At 39.9% G+C, this 18,291-nt stretch overlaps 1 protein-coding gene across 1 annotated transcript in view; it reads right to left on the bottom strand.

Annotated features, from left to right (window-relative positions):
• LOC149276498 (ubiquitin-protein ligase E3C-like) overlaps nucleotides 1–18,291 on the bottom strand; it is a 45,351-nt gene that overhangs the window by 9,504 nt on the left and 17,556 nt on the right. Inside the window, exons 11-18 of the mRNA XM_089503579.1 lie at nucleotides 16,179–16,265; nucleotides 15,808–15,965; nucleotides 15,216–15,448; nucleotides 12,388–12,492; nucleotides 11,587–11,683; nucleotides 8,988–9,085; nucleotides 8,435–8,567; nucleotides 8,010–8,257 (exon numbers count right to left, since the gene is read on the bottom strand). Of these exons, the coding sequence (XP_089359705.1) occupies nucleotides 8,010–8,257; nucleotides 8,435–8,567; nucleotides 8,988–9,085; nucleotides 11,587–11,683; nucleotides 12,388–12,492; nucleotides 15,216–15,448; nucleotides 15,808–15,965; nucleotides 16,179–16,265 (1,159 nt within the window). The remainder of the gene's footprint in view (nucleotides 1–8,009; nucleotides 8,258–8,434; nucleotides 8,568–8,987; nucleotides 9,086–11,586; nucleotides 11,684–12,387; nucleotides 12,493–15,215; nucleotides 15,449–15,807; nucleotides 15,966–16,178; nucleotides 16,266–18,291) is intronic.

Here is an 18,291-nt window from a genome sequence, read left to right as displayed (position 1 = left end):
TATCCTTGTGTTTGTGTACAAGTATTATCTGATCAGGTTGCCTTGTTGGCTATAGATAAAGCATTTTCACACTTCTTTATCGTGGATTACCTTACACATACAACACAAGGTGGGCCATTTAATCATTGCCCTCTAAGGCAATTGAAGACTTTAATTACGCTACGTAAATTTGCTTAGTGACTGAACGGCAACCTGAACGCCATTCACTAAGCAGGGCCTCCAAACTTCCAATGACCCCGTGATGTTTACAGGTTGGACGCTTCCCACAGGAAAGGAGAGGTGTTAGAAGCGGTGTCTCAGAAAGGTGACGTATATACACATTCAAAAGTTTGGGGTCACTGAGCCGTTTCTCGCTGTAACATAATTGCAAAAAGGGGTTTTCTGACGATCAATTATCCTTTTAAACTTAAACTTGGATCAGCGGAGTGATAATGGGCCATTGGAACACAGGAGTGATGAGAGTGATAAAGGGCCATTGGAGCACAGGAGTGATGGGAGTGATAAAGGGCCACTGGAACACAGGAGTGATGGGAGTGATAAAGGGCCATTGGAACCCAGGAGTGATGGGAGTGATAAAGGGCCATTGGAACACAGGAGTGATGGGAGTGATAAAGGGCCATTGGAACACAGGAGTGATGGGAGTGATAAAGGGCCATTGGAACACAGGAGTGATGGGAGTGATAAAGGGCCATTGGAACACAGGAGTGATGGGAGTGATAAAGGGCCATTGGAACACAGGAGTGATGAGAGTGATAAAGGGCCATTGGAGCACAGGAGTGATGGGAGTGATAAAGGGCCACTGGAACACAGGAGTGATGGGAGTGATAAAGGGCCATTGGAACCCAGGAGTGATGGGAGTGATAAAGGGCCATTGGAACACAGGAGTGATGGGAGTGATAAAGGGCCATTGGAACACAGGAGTGATGGGAGTGATAAAGGGCCATTGGAACACAGGAGTGATGGGAGTGATAAAGGGCCATTGGAACACAGGAGTGATGGGAGTGATAAAGGGCCATTGGAACACAGGAGTGATGGGAGTGATAAAGGGCCTCTGTACGCCTATGAAGAGATTCCATAAAAAATCAGCCGCTTCTAGCTACAATAGTCATTTACAACATTAACCCCGTCTGCGCTGGATTTCTGATCCATTTCATGTTATATTCTTTTACAAACAAGGACATTTCTAAGTGACCCCAGACTTTTTAACAGTAGTATATATTACTAATGCACCAGCAGCCCCGTCACTAAGCTGCCAAAAGCACACGGCGCATGCACGGTGCCATCTGCCCTTCATGCCATTCCTTAAGAGGAAAAAACAATAGTTAAAGGGTGTCTGAAACGGTTTGTAATGCATTTTAAAGGAGTTTATTATTTTTACACTATGGCAGATTCCGGGTTATATGGCGTTCATTAAAGCAGAGGGTAGCCGGTCACAAATGTATTCCCTTTTTTTCTAAAATGATTTCAGGGGTGATTATATAAATACTGGAAAGATGTTAAAATACTCAAATTGAACAGGTACACGCTGCGAAATACTCTGACAGGTAATGCAAGACTGAAAAAAAAAAACCCCTCAATATTCCCTGAAAATGGAGTACTGTGTTAAAATAACCGTTTAAAACATAGAGAAAAGAAGAGAATAAATAATAGAATTATAACTCTTTTGCTTCTGATGTAACTGATGATGCCATTTTTAAAACATTTTATGAACTGTATAAATCCAGCGTGTAAAGGAATGGTTTAATTAGTGACTGGGTTTCCTTCCCTTTCTTTAATAATCTGATGAGAGGTCCGGTTTAATAAAAGAACAAAAAATACCGAGTTCTTTAATATGCATTCTTCAAAAATAAAAATCACTTGAGGCATAAGCTGCAGCCCTGCAGCTGCAGCCACCCTCCTCCTCTGTGGGCCGTCAGTTCTGGAATCAGTGGCAGGAAAGCGCTCTCACTAGAATGAACGAGAGCGTGTTCCAGGTATACAGATCCCGGCCCGGAGCACTCGGGGAGCCAGCGACGGAGCTGACCGGTGAAGTAAGTCACGGGAGATCTCTTGCCCGAAAAACAGCTGGGGGGGAGGGCAGGGAGAAGGGGCAAATGCATATGAGATCATCCTGCGGAATCTCCACATGTGTTTATAAGGGGGGGTGGGGACACCAAGCAATATTAAAATGACTTCACAGCTATGATTTGCTTTAAGGGGCATATGATGACCGGAGCTTTCCAGTAACATCGTTCTCTGTGTGGTGCCAATAAAAGGCATCAATGTCAACTAAAGACACCAATGTTCATGCAGGGAAGCAGCTGGTTGGGGGTACGAACTGTGTCCAGGACATTAAACGGGGGCATTCTTACTCAAGGAGTCCAAGAAGCTGAGAGGGGCAAATTCTACCAACAAACCCATATTATCTATTTCATTCCCAGCATACACCAGTAGCGTTACTGGTTCAAAGTGCAACAGCTCAATGCGGCAAAAACTCGATGTATTCAAGGTGTGTTTTTGATTTGTCCTTTGTGCGGTTGGTGTTTAAAGCACCACGAGTAAAGAATGACTTTTCAGCGAAGCAAAAAAACACCAAATACCCCCCCCCCTCCAAAAAAAGCCAGGTTCAAACCTTTAAAGACATTCGGTATTGAAAAGTCAAATAAATGATGACATTAAAAACCATGACCACATCAGCTAAATGGATTATAAATTCAATTTCCATAATGCGTGCGACACAAATATCACCGTGGCCGTAAATCACGGCATTTTCTAAACACAGGTTAATTGTACAACTTTGCAAACTGTCTATTTTTTATGCAAAATAATCCACTTAGCATCTGTCACATTGGTCTTAATCCGAAGGCGTTTGGGTCCGCGTGCCCCAGCGATGCTATCAATAACGCCGTCCCCGGTGCGTCCACGATAGGTAGACCGCTGAAACGCGTGCGTTATTCCTCAGCTGTCTGTCTCCTCGCAGTGTTTATGGGCAGAAATTGTGCCAAAATGATTGGAAATAAAATGGATTAATTATGGTAGAAGCCTTTTAATATAAGTGAGTGAGCCGGGGACGTGATTAACGCAAATTGTGTTGCTATCAGGAGGATAAATGGTAACAACATCGCAAGGCCATTTCTGTCTGCTGCCAAATAACTTTAGTAATTTACTGCATTAAGAATCAATAAAAAAAAATAATGCTTTTCAAATGCATCACTCGCAAGCTCCGGGTAGTTCCAGAGCGAACATTTATTTCTTCATCTAAAAACTATATAAGGCGTGTTACCCGTTTTCTTCAATAAGTTGTTAGTCGAGAGGAAGAAAATATTTAGGTTAATTATTATTTATTGATTGATATAGCGCCGTCATTTTCTGCAGCGCTGTACAATAATCACAAGAGTATTGTCTGAACATTTACATGTAGAGGGGAGGCTGCAAATGATCTGAAAGGGTTAACACCAATGGGGTGTTAAATCCCATACTGTTAATGTACGGTCACCGTGCAGCCTGCAGCTCTGGGTACAGGGGTTTACTTTTTGTGTGTCTTTTGACCTATTACTAGCTATGCCCGTGGTTATGTAAGGCATCTGGGAAATGCATTTTATTTACATCATTTAATTTAATGTAAAAATATTTCTGCTGTTTTTATACAATTATTGTGACTTTTAGGGCTATAGATACCCTCGTACCCAGCATACGTTCTGAGTTCCTAGAAAAGAGGGACATCGGCATATGTGGGTGCTCGTGAGGTTTGTCCTGGAGTCTCTGGGTGAAGTGCTCCTTCTCTGGGTCTCCAGGTCACTTTCCTCTTTCTCTGGGAAGGGAGTGGTATTTGGCCACACCCACTCCCCGCCCACCCAACGCTGTCTGGGACACATCGACCTACTGCCCCAGAGCCCCAGCTGGCCTCCAATGGGAAATTCCCGGGTACGGGCACCAGGGGAGGAAAGAGGAACAGAGGTATTGGGTCCCAAAGGGGCACGGGCAAAACTAAACAGGGGTGCCTGGAAGGTATAATACCATCCTTTGTTGATACCACCTATATAGTCCTTCTACCCAACCCCTATGGCACTAGTTACCCCCCCCAATGTGTCTCTCGACTGTGCCCCACTCCCAATAGAATGAAAGCCTGTGAGCATCATAAATGATATTACTAATAATATGCGACATACGGGTAATTTATATGAACGAGTATGTGCTACAGTGTCACTATATGCATGTAAAGTCACTGCAACAGTAACATTTAAATAAATCGTTTATTTCTTTTAAGGGAAGTCTGTGTTTTTACCGTTATAAAAATATTAACATTAAATCACCCAAAAAAAGGGGAGCTAAAAAGTCATACCATAACCAAGGTTCCGAGGGTTAAATTATAAAGAAGGCTGAATTCCAATAATACATTGTAACTGAACAGGACTACGCTTCTTCCTAAAGATCAAGATGTTATTACCGTATGCGGCATCGGAATGGTTTATTTATTCCCCGTCCAAAACCCTGATTTAGAGGCAATAAAATGCAATCGCTACACAAACCAAAAGCAGCAATCATTCGCTAATGGAACTTTTAACGGAGAAGTGGGCCCTGACAGTAGGTAATTCTTTTCCTATACACTTACGTGCGGGGACCTGTTTATACTTTAGCTCGGTAAACAATTACTAATGTATGCATTAAGTAAAATTTAAATACATTATGACCCCATAAATTCTTCTTGCAATCAATACACTATTTAGTGCTAATAGACCATGCTTTAGAGCTCTTTAAATTCTTCCATATTAATTTAAAGCTGGAACAAACAGAACCTTGAGGTTGGGTAATATGTACCGATGATTAAGAATGCGCCAGGTTAACACTACTGCGTAAAATATATCCAAAGGATGATCAGCTGATTAACATAAGATTTACCTGAACAGCACCAAGGGGAATGGTCAGACTGACTGCTTTTATTTATGAAAACTACCAATAGATTTGTGAAATTGCTTAAAAGTATGGTACTAATAAACATCAGAGAAGCTGAGATATGAGGCAAAAGGTATAGCATAGCCAACCTTAACAAATTAACTTAATATCGTGAAGCTCTTCCATGTCTCTCTGCTCCACCTTTACCTAAGAAAATCGACAGCAATCACCAACTTAACACCAGGGGAGAGATAATGACGCGAACCCCGAGAATGGGACGTTAAGGTGGGTCGCTAATACATATGTATTGCTTAGACGTGTTTATTTGGTAGACAGAAGTATAAAGTGCAGGATATGGTATAAAGATGACAGTTCTTGCTTTAGCCCCCACTCAAAAAATAGACATGCCATCTGGTGGAGTAGATTGTGTCTGCAATGCTATTTTTGTCCAGCTGGAGGCCTGCAGGTCCTTAATGTGTTGTATTACATATTTTTATACACTTAATCTGGCCCGCTTCATCATAGTAAAGTATGTGATAAACATACTTAAAGCTCACTGGGATTGGCCTGGAGTCTCCGGGTGAAGAACTAATCCTCCTGGGTCTCCGGGTCACTTCCCTCGTTCTCAGGGCTGCGGAGCAGCATTTAGCCATGCCCATTCCTCCTCCTCCTACTCAAGGCTGTCTGGAGCTAGCCCCACCCCCTACACAACAAGCTAGCAGCACCCCTCTTAAGCCACTCCCCCTAAAGAGGTAGAGCTCAGAGAAACCAGGATAAATCTAGACAAAACATATCCATATCCATAAACCTAGATCAAAGAGGGGGGCTTGGTGCTAAAATATAATATATCTTTTATAATCCACCACAGACCTAAAAAAGGCAAGAGCTCAGCCTCCAACAGCCTTACATCACAAATTTTAAAGTAACATTTTTTTAAGTAAAATTAAATATAATTACACTTTAGAAAGTAAAATGTAACCAATTTTTTTGCACGTTTAGATTACAAGTAAATAGTAAAACTTTAATTCTAATACCTTTATTTACAATTAATTTAAATAAAATAAAGCCCCAAAAAGTAAAAAAATAAAATAAAGCTGGAAAAAAAAACTGCTTTTCATTTCACATGACTTTTCTCTCACGCGTTGGGAAGAGAGAAATAAGTTCTAGAATGTCTAATTATGAGACAATGTAGTTTTTTTTCTACCCTTGAAATACACGAAAAAGAGATTCATTTTTCTGATTGTGAACAGGACGAAGGTGTAAATTACCAAACTATTCTGTACAATATATCCAAGAGCTCCATGGGGATAACCATTAGTTTTGCACTATATCAAAGCTGACTGGGAGGAAATTCATATTTCTGAACTCATTTTAATTATCTTTGGTCCTACTGCTTGAATCTATTGCCCATATACATTTGGCACAATGACGCCTTAACTCATATATAATGCCCGGGAGGCCTGTTATGGATTAAATGTAGATTCTAAAATCAGATCAATCCGAAGACAATTCTTTGTACTATTAAATCTTGCTAAACTATGTATCATCACTGGAAAATTAAAATTATGAGCTCATCTGAAATAAAATGAAATGCAATCACCCTTTTCCTCTCTGTGTTCTAGTTAATGTACCAATACAACAAGCATTACCATTTAAACAGCTGCAGGAAGGGTCATTTATGTCACTTCTTAGGGCTCCTGGCAAAGCAAGGGCCACAGATTTAAAAGCATATGTATTCTCGCAATGGGCCCCCATAAAGTACAAATTAACTGTTAACGTGCATGGACAAGGGACTGTAATTCGGTATTCTGCTTAAGGCCATGTGTTTTATAATCTGCCTTCTCCCTTTGCTAATGAAGAATTGTTAGAAGATTTAGTAAAACTAAAAATATAAACCGAATGGTTTTTTTTTTTATTAAATACATTTAATTAGACTACCTATAGCTTGTGCTTTTTATTTGGAAATGTAATTTTTATGAGATATTTAAAGGTCCACCTTATGTAAGAGGAGATTGGTGGCAGTCTGTGGCAAATCCAGCATTTCCTTCCCTACTCCTATCACCAACCCTTCTAAAGGTTACATGAACTAAACCAGAGAGAATACAATATCCCCAAGAAATATCCATAAAGTAAGCTTTTAATACTTTTGATTTATATATGTATACACCAAATGTGTGCTATGCTTAACCCCTGAATTGTTTGTACAAGCTAATAATTATATATATATATATATATATATATATATATATATATATATATATATATATCTCTACACACACATACATCATTATGCATCAGATATGCTTAAAGTAGAAGCGTTATTTCGGTGACCAAATTCTTTAAAATAGACAAAGAGAAAATGTAAATGTATATATATATATATATATATATATATATATATATATATATACACATACACACACACATAATTTGATTATGGTTGTACTTTTGGAAGGATATGATCCCAAAATGTAATTGCTAAGGACTGGTTAAAGGTCCCATACAGTTTAGTGTACAGTTTTGGCAAATTAAAGGGTATAATTTCAATTTTTATTATCTCATTTAATTTTTAGCACAGTGAAAATTAATGTAGAAACGATTTTTGTTCAATACAGATTCATAAAATTGGATTCATAAAATTTTGGAGGTATTTAGTTTAAAAGGTTCAACTGAACTGAAAAAGCTGAAGATCTCACGGCAGCCCGTAACTAATCAAATGGGTTTAATTCAGTCTCTCCGAATGTCATCTAGTTATTCTACTGTAAATAATAAACTCTAATATCAACAAATATTTCATGATATATTTAAGTGGGTGAGAAATCCTGATGAAAGCAGTGAATTCGCCATTGTAAATCGTTATGTCCTGCCTTCTGTCTAAAACCTCTAAAGAAACAAAGCTATAAAGTTGTGACAAGTAAGCTGAACCTCATTGTTTGCACATAGCTGATTGCTCATAGGAGGATACATGTTAAAAAAAAAATAAAAAAAAAATAAAAAATCCCTAATCCTTCCCAAACAATATGGCAAACCCACAAAAGGCAAACAGCAATTTCTGGCAAAGCTATGACCAGTTATAATAAAAAATTAAATAAATAAATAAAAATTAAAAATGTATACACTTAAATAATGTTTCTCACCTTTCCAAGCATTCGTCCCAAGAAGTAATAATGTCTCGCAAAGGAGTCGCTCACAAGCATCTGCGCTGCAGGGTTAGGATAGAGGAGCCCTTCATTTGTAGTCTTAAAAAATCCCTGATTGGGATTAAAGCCAGATTTCAGAAGTTCATTTAAAAATTCCCTAAATATCCCACCGCCGTCGATGCCGGCCTCATCCAGACCGTGTGCGTTGAGCAGGTGGACACGGATCCGTTTTTTCAGATCAGGCTCTGAAAGAAAGTTACAAATGTCACCAATCCTTTATCAACTAATAAAACATCTCAGAATTGAGAGAAGAACCTTTCTTATATGGAATAACATTCATTTTTTCTGCCGAAAGGAAAGAGAGTAAACAAATTCTATGAGTGGAATATTTTACAATCCAAATGCTTTGTTTGGTTACGGACCATTTTCTGGAGATAGTTTGTCGTAGGCATCCTCATAAATATAGTTTCTTCTAATGGTAACGTTGATTCCATCCAGAAAAGGTCCATCTCCTTGAACGTCCTGTTTGTCCGCGTAGATTAGTCTTTGGAAGATCTAGAAAAAGATGTTTACATCCAGGTGTAAATAATGTAAATTCACATTATAAAATTCATTGTTTTTGCCACTGATCTTTTTAAGTTAGATGGAAGACACCAGAGAGGTTCCTCAAAGCAAAAAAACCCCAGACACAAGATAGGTGGACACACCAGTACACAGGAGAAGGATGCTTTGGGTCAATGTAGAACAGACATAGGATAAGATAATATGAAGAATGGATTTAGATTAAGTTACTAGGAGGAAGTAAGTTGTGAAGCATGTTTGAAGGTGGAAGGCACAGAACCAGTAATTCATTTCTCTGACATAAGTATTTTGTGTTTGTGAGACCAAAGAGAAGTATAAGGACCACACTGGGCAGTTTGTACTTCTAAGGATGATTATAACACAGAGAGAGGACATTAGCTTGATAGCACATACCTTAACCCTTTCTTCAAAGGGCACTACGAAGGGAAGTTCGGTTAATATTGCCAGCTGCCTCTCTTCGGAAACAGACAGGGGTGCTGGCTCCATGCCCACTGGGGGAAAAAGGAATATTTATTGCGGATTTATGGAGGGTTTAACACAAGTAAGGAAACGTCAAGAGGTACTTTGACAGGGTAGAAGGTTCTCATAGTGAGTGTGTTTTAGGGTAACAGTAACAGTGAAAACACATTGGCTTTATGGGGGGGCATGACATTTTGGGGGGATCACCTCCAAGTACTTTTAAATGGTTCATATCTTAAAGCAGATGTTGCAGCAACAAAATGCTCCAGTCAAAAAGTATCTCCGCTGTTTGATAAAATTCCTTAGATCCTTGGAGAGCATCTATCACCGATGATGGACGGCTTCTGGTTTGGCAGCTCCTCAAAGCACTATTCAGAGATCCGGCTCTGAGATTTTTATTTAATAACCAGACACTGATTTCCCTTCACGATTTAGACGTATTAATTTAGAACTGGGCTGAGCCGTGTCTTGGTATAACGGTTACATTCAGAGCTAGAGGTTAAGGCCTATCAGAAAACGGCTGGGCAGACATGTTCTGACGGCACACGTTCAGAAGCTGCGAGTAGCAAATTTTGCAAGATACCGTACTTATTGCTATTACAGAGAAACGCGTGCATCGTGGTGAGACCCTGACCTAAACTTCACCAAACCCAAAGCTCATGCTTCACCCGCAAAACTAGGGGCCGTTATTGCAATACCCACTGCCTTCTTCAGGTCTTTCTGATACCTTTTAAAGCGTTATATACGCATGTGCATAAACCTTCAAGACCTCTGAGGCCTTTCTTTAGAATTGACCTCTAAGGTCTTGAACAATGTTGTTATGATAATATGTTGGCAACTATAGGGTATAATTAACTTGTAAACATTCTGTGTGTTACATTCATATAGCACAAAGTATTAAGTATACAAAAGTAGCCATTATTAAAATTGGCACAAATTAGACGAGCGCACAACCTAGAAAGCATAAGAATTCAGATTTCTGGGTTGCTGGTAGAATAATAATGACTAATAACTACACAAGAATTCAGCGCATATATATATATTGCTTAGGTTACTGATTATTAAAATTGGGATTAATACATGAAATTTCATGTATGAAATGTTTCATTATGTGCAATGAGCAACCCCTCTCCTCCCTGCAAACAAAACTATGCTACTCCCAGACACACCATCTTCTCGGCATACAGCACCAGCTGGCCGCTCCTCTCCTCCTAACACACAGTACCATCCAGCAGCCCCACGCTGCCCCTGCACACAACATGATATGGTAGCCCCTCTCCTCGCTGCATGCTGCACTATCCACCACAGCCTTGGTGTGAATTCTCGGTCACACTAGGAAGTGCATACAGTGAACGTCCAATTAAATGTACTTGAAGCCACACACGGCTCAACCAACAACTTCCACAGCGATAATACTTTTATATGTATAGAGATCATAATCAGATGAGAAGCATCCCATAGAAACTTAAGAACGAGAGAAGTAAAACTGGCTAACGTTAGTAATTAGCTTAGAATGGCATGCAGCCTGGGTTTTAAATGTGTGGAATATTTAATAAAAATATAACTACAGACGCACGCATTTCTCAACCCCTTAAGTCCACCCAGAAGTGTTTAACCTTGAAGTGCCTCATAGCTATTAAAGAAAACAAAGCACACAAAAAGAGTTTCCCGCGTCCTACTCCGAGGTTGATGGATCTTGTGTTTTAATTATGGCTTTGATTTTGAGGTAATTTCCGCTTCTTGACATTTCGCATAACAATGTTGATGAAAGCAGACCTAATGTAAGGGTTAAAAGCAATCTACTGCAAAAACTGCATGTACAGCAAGCCACAAACCGGGGAACTACAGAGCAATTATTCTGGGCAATTAGTCCTGCTTTTATACATTAAGACCTCGGTTTCTGCAGAGAATTATGGTTAGTAGATGTCAATAGAGGCCGTTTGTAAAAACCCAAAAGTTATGCCATTTAGGGCAATGAGGAATCACAAACAGAAGCAGCTGGGCTTTCGTGGAACATCCTGATAATTGGTATTCCTTATCCTCAGGAGCCAGTGGACATCTTAAACAGGTAACAAGTACAATAAAATTAACACTTTCATAGAACATTATTAAAATGTCCAAAAGCTAATTATTATTCATCAATATAAAGTGCCAACACAGAATCTACCAGCAAATAAGAACTATCAGGCCCATCTAATCTTCCCATTCCTGATGTAAAGCCTCAGACCTTAAATCGGTCCTTGGTCTGGTCATGGTCAGTATACCCAAATGGCTATCGCATGCATCTTTAAATGCTCTCGCTGTGTTAACCTCTGCTGGTGTGCTTTTTACCCTATTAGTAAAGTAAAAGTTCCTTACGTTACATCTAAGCCTCTGACCATCTAGTTTTACATTATGGCCTCTGGTTCTAACATCTCTGCTCCTTTGAAATACATTTCTTAAGTGTGTAGATGTTGCGGGTTGGTTTCTGGAAAAGCATATCTATATCGGATATGTATGCTAAAGGCTGCTAATAGACATACAAAACACGTACCATCTAAGGTTGACTGTAAGGGTCCGATTCTTCCCATTCCCCTGACTCCCATCCTTCTCCACACGTGTCTAGCAGATGGTACGTACAGCTGAGTAATCTAGGAAGAAACAAAAAGAGACGTGACCAAAGAAAGAATGAAAACTACTCCATTGTTGTAAATAATACCTGCCGGGGCACTGTACTGCCAGTTCATTCAGTGACACAATGTTTCTTCTTGTCTGCAACTCACTATTGAATCTACCCCCAATTAACCCCAATCAACTATTTAAGTAAACCCTGTATAAGAGATTTAAAAACACACTACTACAAATGTTTGGGTTCACTTACAAATGTCCTTGTTTTCGAAAGAAAAGCAAATATTGTCTTTTAAAATAACATGAAATGGTTGAGAACTCCAGCGCAGACGGGGTTAATGTTGTAAATGACTATTGCAGCTGGAAACGGCTGATTTTTAATGGAATCTCTTCATAGGTGTACAGAGGCCCTTTATCACTCCCATCACTCCTGTGTTCCAATGGCCCTGTATCACTCCCATCACTCCTGTGTTCCAATGGCCCTTTATCACTCCCATCACTCCTGTGTCCCATTGGCCCTTTATCGCTCCCATCACTCCTGTGTTCCGATTGTCCTTTATCACTCACATCACTTTCATGAAAATAGCTGAGTGACCCCAAACTTTTGAATGGTAGTGTACATTTTTACAATTATGATGCCAGACTGACCTTTACTAAATCTCAAGTTTGTAGAAACACCAACCCCAACTTCAGAACACAAAGTTCACCCCACAACCTGAAAACTCACCTTATCGGCCTTGATATTTTCTTGTTCTGACAACCAGTGATTCAGAGGACAGAAATTTCTTCTCGTGTCCCGAGACTTCAACATTTTCACCAAATTGGTAATAACCTGCAAGACAAGAATATTAGTACCTCTGGCACCAGATCCGTCTTACCAGCAAATGAAAATGAAAGCTAGAAAACCCTAAATGAATCAAACATGGGCTCTGTCCGGTCTGAGACAAGGCTTATAAAGTTAGGAATATCAGATGTTCAATTGGAATCACATAAACTCTCAAGACTTCAGGAGATCTTCTGACACATGAGTGACTGGGGAGGAAAATTTGCAATGCCTCCTGTCAGGTTAAGAAAACTCCCAAGTTTTAAAATAATTTAACATTAAATGACATTTAAACACTTATATTATCCTTTTGCCCTTCCGTGTTTGAACATTATACCCTTTGAAATGGCGGGATATTAAGGAGGAATTCCATCCCACAGTATTCCCTTCCGCACACCACTGTGCACTGTGTATGTCTGTAAATACATGCGCAGGAGACGGTCTGTGTATGTCCTGCGATTAGTATTTATGTTAGTGCAGAGTGATACGTCAGAGTAGTGCGTATGTATGACTGCTAGTGATGTCTGTGGGGTGAATGTGTAATGTTGTCTACAAGTGATGTCTGTGAGGTGGAAATCTAATGTTATCTACTAGTGATGTACGTGAGGTAAATGTGTAATGCTATTAACTAGTGATGTCTGTGTAGAGTCCATGTACCCTTGGTGATCTGTATGATAGTACAATATACTAGTGACATCTGGATAGTGTATGTAAAACTGCTAGTGATGTCTGTGAGGTAAATGTCTTATGTTATCTACCAGTGATGTCTGTGAGGTGAATGTGTATATTGTTATCTACTAGCGATGTCTGGATAGAGCTTATGTAAGACTGCTAGTGATGTCTGTGAGGTAAATGTCTAATGTTATCTACCAGTGATGTCTGTGAGGTAAATATGTATATTGTTATCTACTAGTGATGTCTGGATAGAGCCTATGTAACACTGCCAGTGATATCTCTGAGGTAAATGTGTAATGTTATCTATTAGTGATGTCTGTGAGGTAAATGTGTAATGTTATCTACTAGTGAGAGTCCATGAACCTTTGGTGACCAGAATCTGTATGATGGTACTATGTACAAGGGCCTTGAAATGGTGCCTAAAGGGATGCACAAAAAAAAATCTTTCTACATATTTTTTACCTTTTCAGGGCCCCACGAGTTAAATAAAAAAAAAAGACATTAAAAAAAAAAGACATTTATCCATCATTTTATAATTTCTTTTTCTTTTCGTTTTTAAACTGCAAAATGTCTGCATCAGATCATTAATACGGGCCCAAACTGCAAATTTTCTGGCAACCGCAGACACTGATATTTTTCTTAAAATAGATTCATTTGGCAGCTACATTAACAGATTCATTTGGTCCTTTTTAAGACTTTTAAATGAAAGTTGAGCGAAAGTGCAGCAGAAAGCCCAGCGCATTATGGCACATTAGTGCTGTATTTGCTACTATCAAAACATTATCATTTAGTCCCACTCTGGCTAATGTTTCGCGAGTCTCATGCTCATAAGTGAAATGCGTTGTAAAATCTGACAGAATGGGCCGGATCGAGGCTATTGTAGACTTGTAGAATGAATAAGCGTGGCTTAATTAGTCCATCAGGTTAAGTGCAGGCATTAATGGGTCCCTCCTAAAGTGTAACGTGACATCTCTCTCCAAACATGGCCAAAAAGGAAGTTCCATTAGCAATATTAATACAAGCTTAGTTGATAATTTTCATTCAATTAACTTCTTTCAATTAAATAGATAGCTTGACAAAGGCAGTGATAAAAGACCTGGAGGGACAGCTGATGACTCCAACTGAACATTACTGTGCGAGAGGTCGTTGGTATTAAACGGACTGTAAATCTAGCATTCAATTTGGAAAATGCACTTCTTTTGCTCGCGCCTTTTTAATGAGCAATTTTAGCTGACTAGATCTGTTTGCTTGAAGGGGGGGGCGTCTTGGAGACTCAAGCGCTCTCATACGTTGCCGCTGTCCCTGCTTACTCAGAGCTGCGAGTGCTGACATCGGTAAAACAAGGAACAAGATTTACTTAAGTTGTGTTGTCGCTGTCAAGTGATTTGTTTTCCATCTGCTCCGTTAACCTCATCATTAAACCAATTGAGATGCGTTGCTAATTAAGCATGAATCCAAAACGTTGCGGTCTCCTCCATAAACAGCGTCTGCCTGTCTGCCCGACGTTGAGCTCTCAACTACGATATGAATCTCCACATAGCTATGTTTTAATTGTAGACTGTCTGTAGTACACACTATTTTAGAAGACAAAATACACTTCCGCGTGCGAATAAGTGTGAGAAGATTAAGCTTGGGCTCACATGCCGCCATTTTTGTTAATCCAGGTTCAAGCCCAAAGTATTGTCCACCTATGTTTGGCATTAAAGGGCTGGTGAAGGGCAGAATTAATATGCCAGACTGATACAGGCACCCACCTATCGACAAGAGTTAATATTAGATAAACTCTAATTATTAAATTGCATAAAGGATGTAGGGAAATTGTCTATCTGAGTTGGGTATCACAGAACTGGCCCCAAACAATGAAGAACCCAACAGCAGCTTCAACAAGCATAAGCTAAAAAAGGCTTTTGTCCTAAACGCAGCATAACATTAAACTCAACAACATGTTTTCGTAGGAGAATTATACCTGATATAACTCACACCATGTTGGTCCAAAAGCTGGCCAATTTAGAATGCTTGCGTAAATTTGTTAGCTGTATTTAAGGTTTCAGAAATACCTTGAAGAGCTGGATCCACCGTTTCTGCTCTGTTTGGATACGTTGTTGCATTTCGATGTTGGTGGTAACACCAACGCTTTTGAATGCTGCAAGATATTCTTCTCGCACTTCTGGCTTGGTTTCAGGATAAGCCAACTTGATGATTCCTAGGCAAGCATCTCGAAGGCAGCGGGATAATATTACCAACTCCTCCAACGTGAAAGGCATCATTGAGGATTGTCTCTGGCCGGCCACTAGAAACATTCCAAGACACAACAAATTCTTAATATATGCTAAGATATTGCGATCTGGGGAAAACTGACATATAGAGGACACAGCGATACTGAAAGGATATCTTTTAATGGGTAACCATATTCACTAAATTACTAAATTATAAAGATTTAGAAGGAGTTAAGACCTCAGAGGAGCCTTGTTGAGACATCAAGGTTTATGTAACTATGGAATTAACAAATGGATACATTAGGAGATTCTATTTTAGGAACCGAGGCCAAGAAGAATTAATGTGGTAACGCAATACCGTGTAATGAAAGTTTTTGTACATAATAACTGCTGACGGCTTTGAGCCACGGCAGTATATTGTAAAGTCTCTTACCTTCAATGGGGTCACCAAAGAATTCATTGTCGTGTATCGAAATAAGGGAATGGCTAAATAGTGAACTAAACAGATAAAACAAGGGGATGATCCGATTGGAATCCTCTAACGACATCGGTGAGCCTCTGGAAATCACCTGAATGAGCGGCACCATAGACCTGATCGTGAGAGAAAGCTGAGGTTACTCAAAACTGGCGTGGCAACTGGAAAATCATAAACCTTAAATGACCTACAAATAAAACACAATCTTCTACATTCCATCGAAAAAAAGCTAGAGGAGGCCAATTAAAGGAAAAGCAATTTCAAAAATTAAATAAACCCATCAGTCGTAGCGCATAAACTCAAAAAAAGGAAAACACATGGATACATACCCGGTGATCATTTTCGTTGTCATTGAAGATATCAGATACCAAAGATGTCTTAAAAATCTAGCGTTAAAAGCCAGACTGTAGAGAAGCCTGCAAGAAAAAAAGAATTGTATTTAATCACAACACAAAGGCCACATCTAACAACTTTCAAAATAGAAGGAGAGAAATATCCAACATCCCGAGAGTTGCCATAAAAAAAAAAGCTTAAATAAGAATACAATTAAACATTATTTACTGTTTAAGAAAAATTGAAATATATGCTAAATATTTTATATGCCTTATCTATTGGTGCCAAAGTTTTTAGAATAATGAAATTGATTAGGTGCTTTTTCCCAGCCTTTGGAATTGGTTTTGTAGATATTTGTTTTAAAAAGTTAGGGAATATTTGGAAGCTGAGGACTTGTGGCAAAAGGAGGCATAAAAAACATGTTCTCTCCTCTTCTCCCATGCTACCTGGAGGTGGCCATTGTTGTCAGCCATGTGATATTTTGGGTGACTTTTACTGCATACTCACCACACTGGGCTGACTCTTTATGGCAATGCAAATGAAATTGAATGCAGTATGTCAAGCTGTATGAATAAGACCAAGCCATTCTATTACTTACCACAGGGAAAATTGGGCCAAAATAACAGAGCTAGAACTAATACGCAGCTGCCTGAAAACACTATATTATGCAAATATTAGTTTAAAAATGAAGAATAATACTTTTGAAAACTATTTAGAGAAATGAATTAAGCAGAATAATCATTAAAACCCTGCAAACAGGGTGTTAAGATTCTTACTCTGTAAACATCGTTACGCGGGTTGATTTAGCACAGACCTGGGCAAAGCACGGCCCGCGGGCCACATCCGGCCCGCTGAATAGCTCGGACCGGCCCGCAAAGAGTGTCCTGGTGACTCACCAATGAGTCCGGTGTCCCCCCCCGCCCCGGTCACTTACCTTAAACTCCTGTGTTGGAAGCGTTTGTCTCGGGTGCCGGCGCTTTACGCTGGGCGCCGGCATATGACGTCAGACGCCGGCGATCAGCAGTGAAGCGCCGGCACCCGAGACAAACGCCTCACGCTTCCAACACAGGAGTTTAAGGTAAGTGACCGGGGCGGGGGGGGAGATCCTGAGAAGGGGGGGTTAGGGAGTTAGAGGGGAGATACTGAGAAGGGGGGGTTAGGGAGGGAGGTCTTACTGTGTGTGTGTGTCTTACTGTGTTTGTGTGTGTGTGTCTTACTGTGTGTGTGTGTATCTTACTGTGTCTGTGTGTGTCTCACTGTGTCTGTGTGTGTCTTACTGTGTCTGTGTGTGTCTTACTGTGTCTGTGTGTGTCTCACTGTGTCTGTGTGTGTCTTACTGTGTCTGTGTGTGTCTTACTGTGTCTGTGTGTGTCTCACTGTGTCTGTGTGTGTCTTACTGTGTCTGTGTGTGTCTTACTGTGTCTGTGTGTGTCTTACTGTGTCTGTGTGTGTCTCACTGTGTCTGTGTGTGTCTCACTGTGTCTGTGTGTGTCTTACTGTGTCTGTGTGTGTCTTACTGTGTCTGTGTGTGTCTCACTGTGTCTGTGTGTATCTTACTGTGTCTGTGTGTGTCTCACTGTGTCTGTGTGTGTCTCACTGTGTCTGTGTGTGTCTTACTGTGTCTGTGTGTGTCTCACTGTGTCTGTGTGTGTCTCACTGTGTCTGTGTGTGTCTTACTGTGTCTGTGTGTGTCTTACTGCGTGTGTCTTACTGTGTTCATAGCTTATTCAGTTATTGTAATAAATATTTTAGCCCATTTTTTAGCTCAAAATATTTTTTCCTTTTTTTTCTCCTCTAAAATCTAGGTGCGTCTTATCAGCAGGTGCGTCTTATAGAGCGAAAAATACGGTATGCACTCCGAAGCCTTGTTCATTTTGTTCACTTCTGTGCTGTGCTAATAGTTATTCAGGCCTTACTTATTCAAGCACCTCTACCAATGACGTAGGCTTGAATAACTTTATTAAACAGCACATAAGTTAACAAAATGGACAAGGCTTCGGAGTTTGTAGTTTGTAGAGGTCTGGCCCTCTAAAACCATTCCAATTTCTCATGTGGCCCCATGGGAAAATTAATTGCCCACCCCTGATTTAGCACCTAGGATTTGGGGAA

The sequence above is a fragment of the Sceloporus occidentalis genome, unplaced genomic scaffold, assembly GCF_023333645.1.
Source record: "Sceloporus occidentalis isolate IW3139 unplaced genomic scaffold, rSceOcc1.0.p SCAF_236, whole genome shotgun sequence".
Taxonomy (NCBI): domain Eukaryota; kingdom Metazoa; phylum Chordata; class Lepidosauria; order Squamata; family Phrynosomatidae; genus Sceloporus; species Sceloporus occidentalis.
Note: the sequence above shows the minus strand (reverse complement) of the source record. Positions and strands in the feature narration are given on the sequence as shown.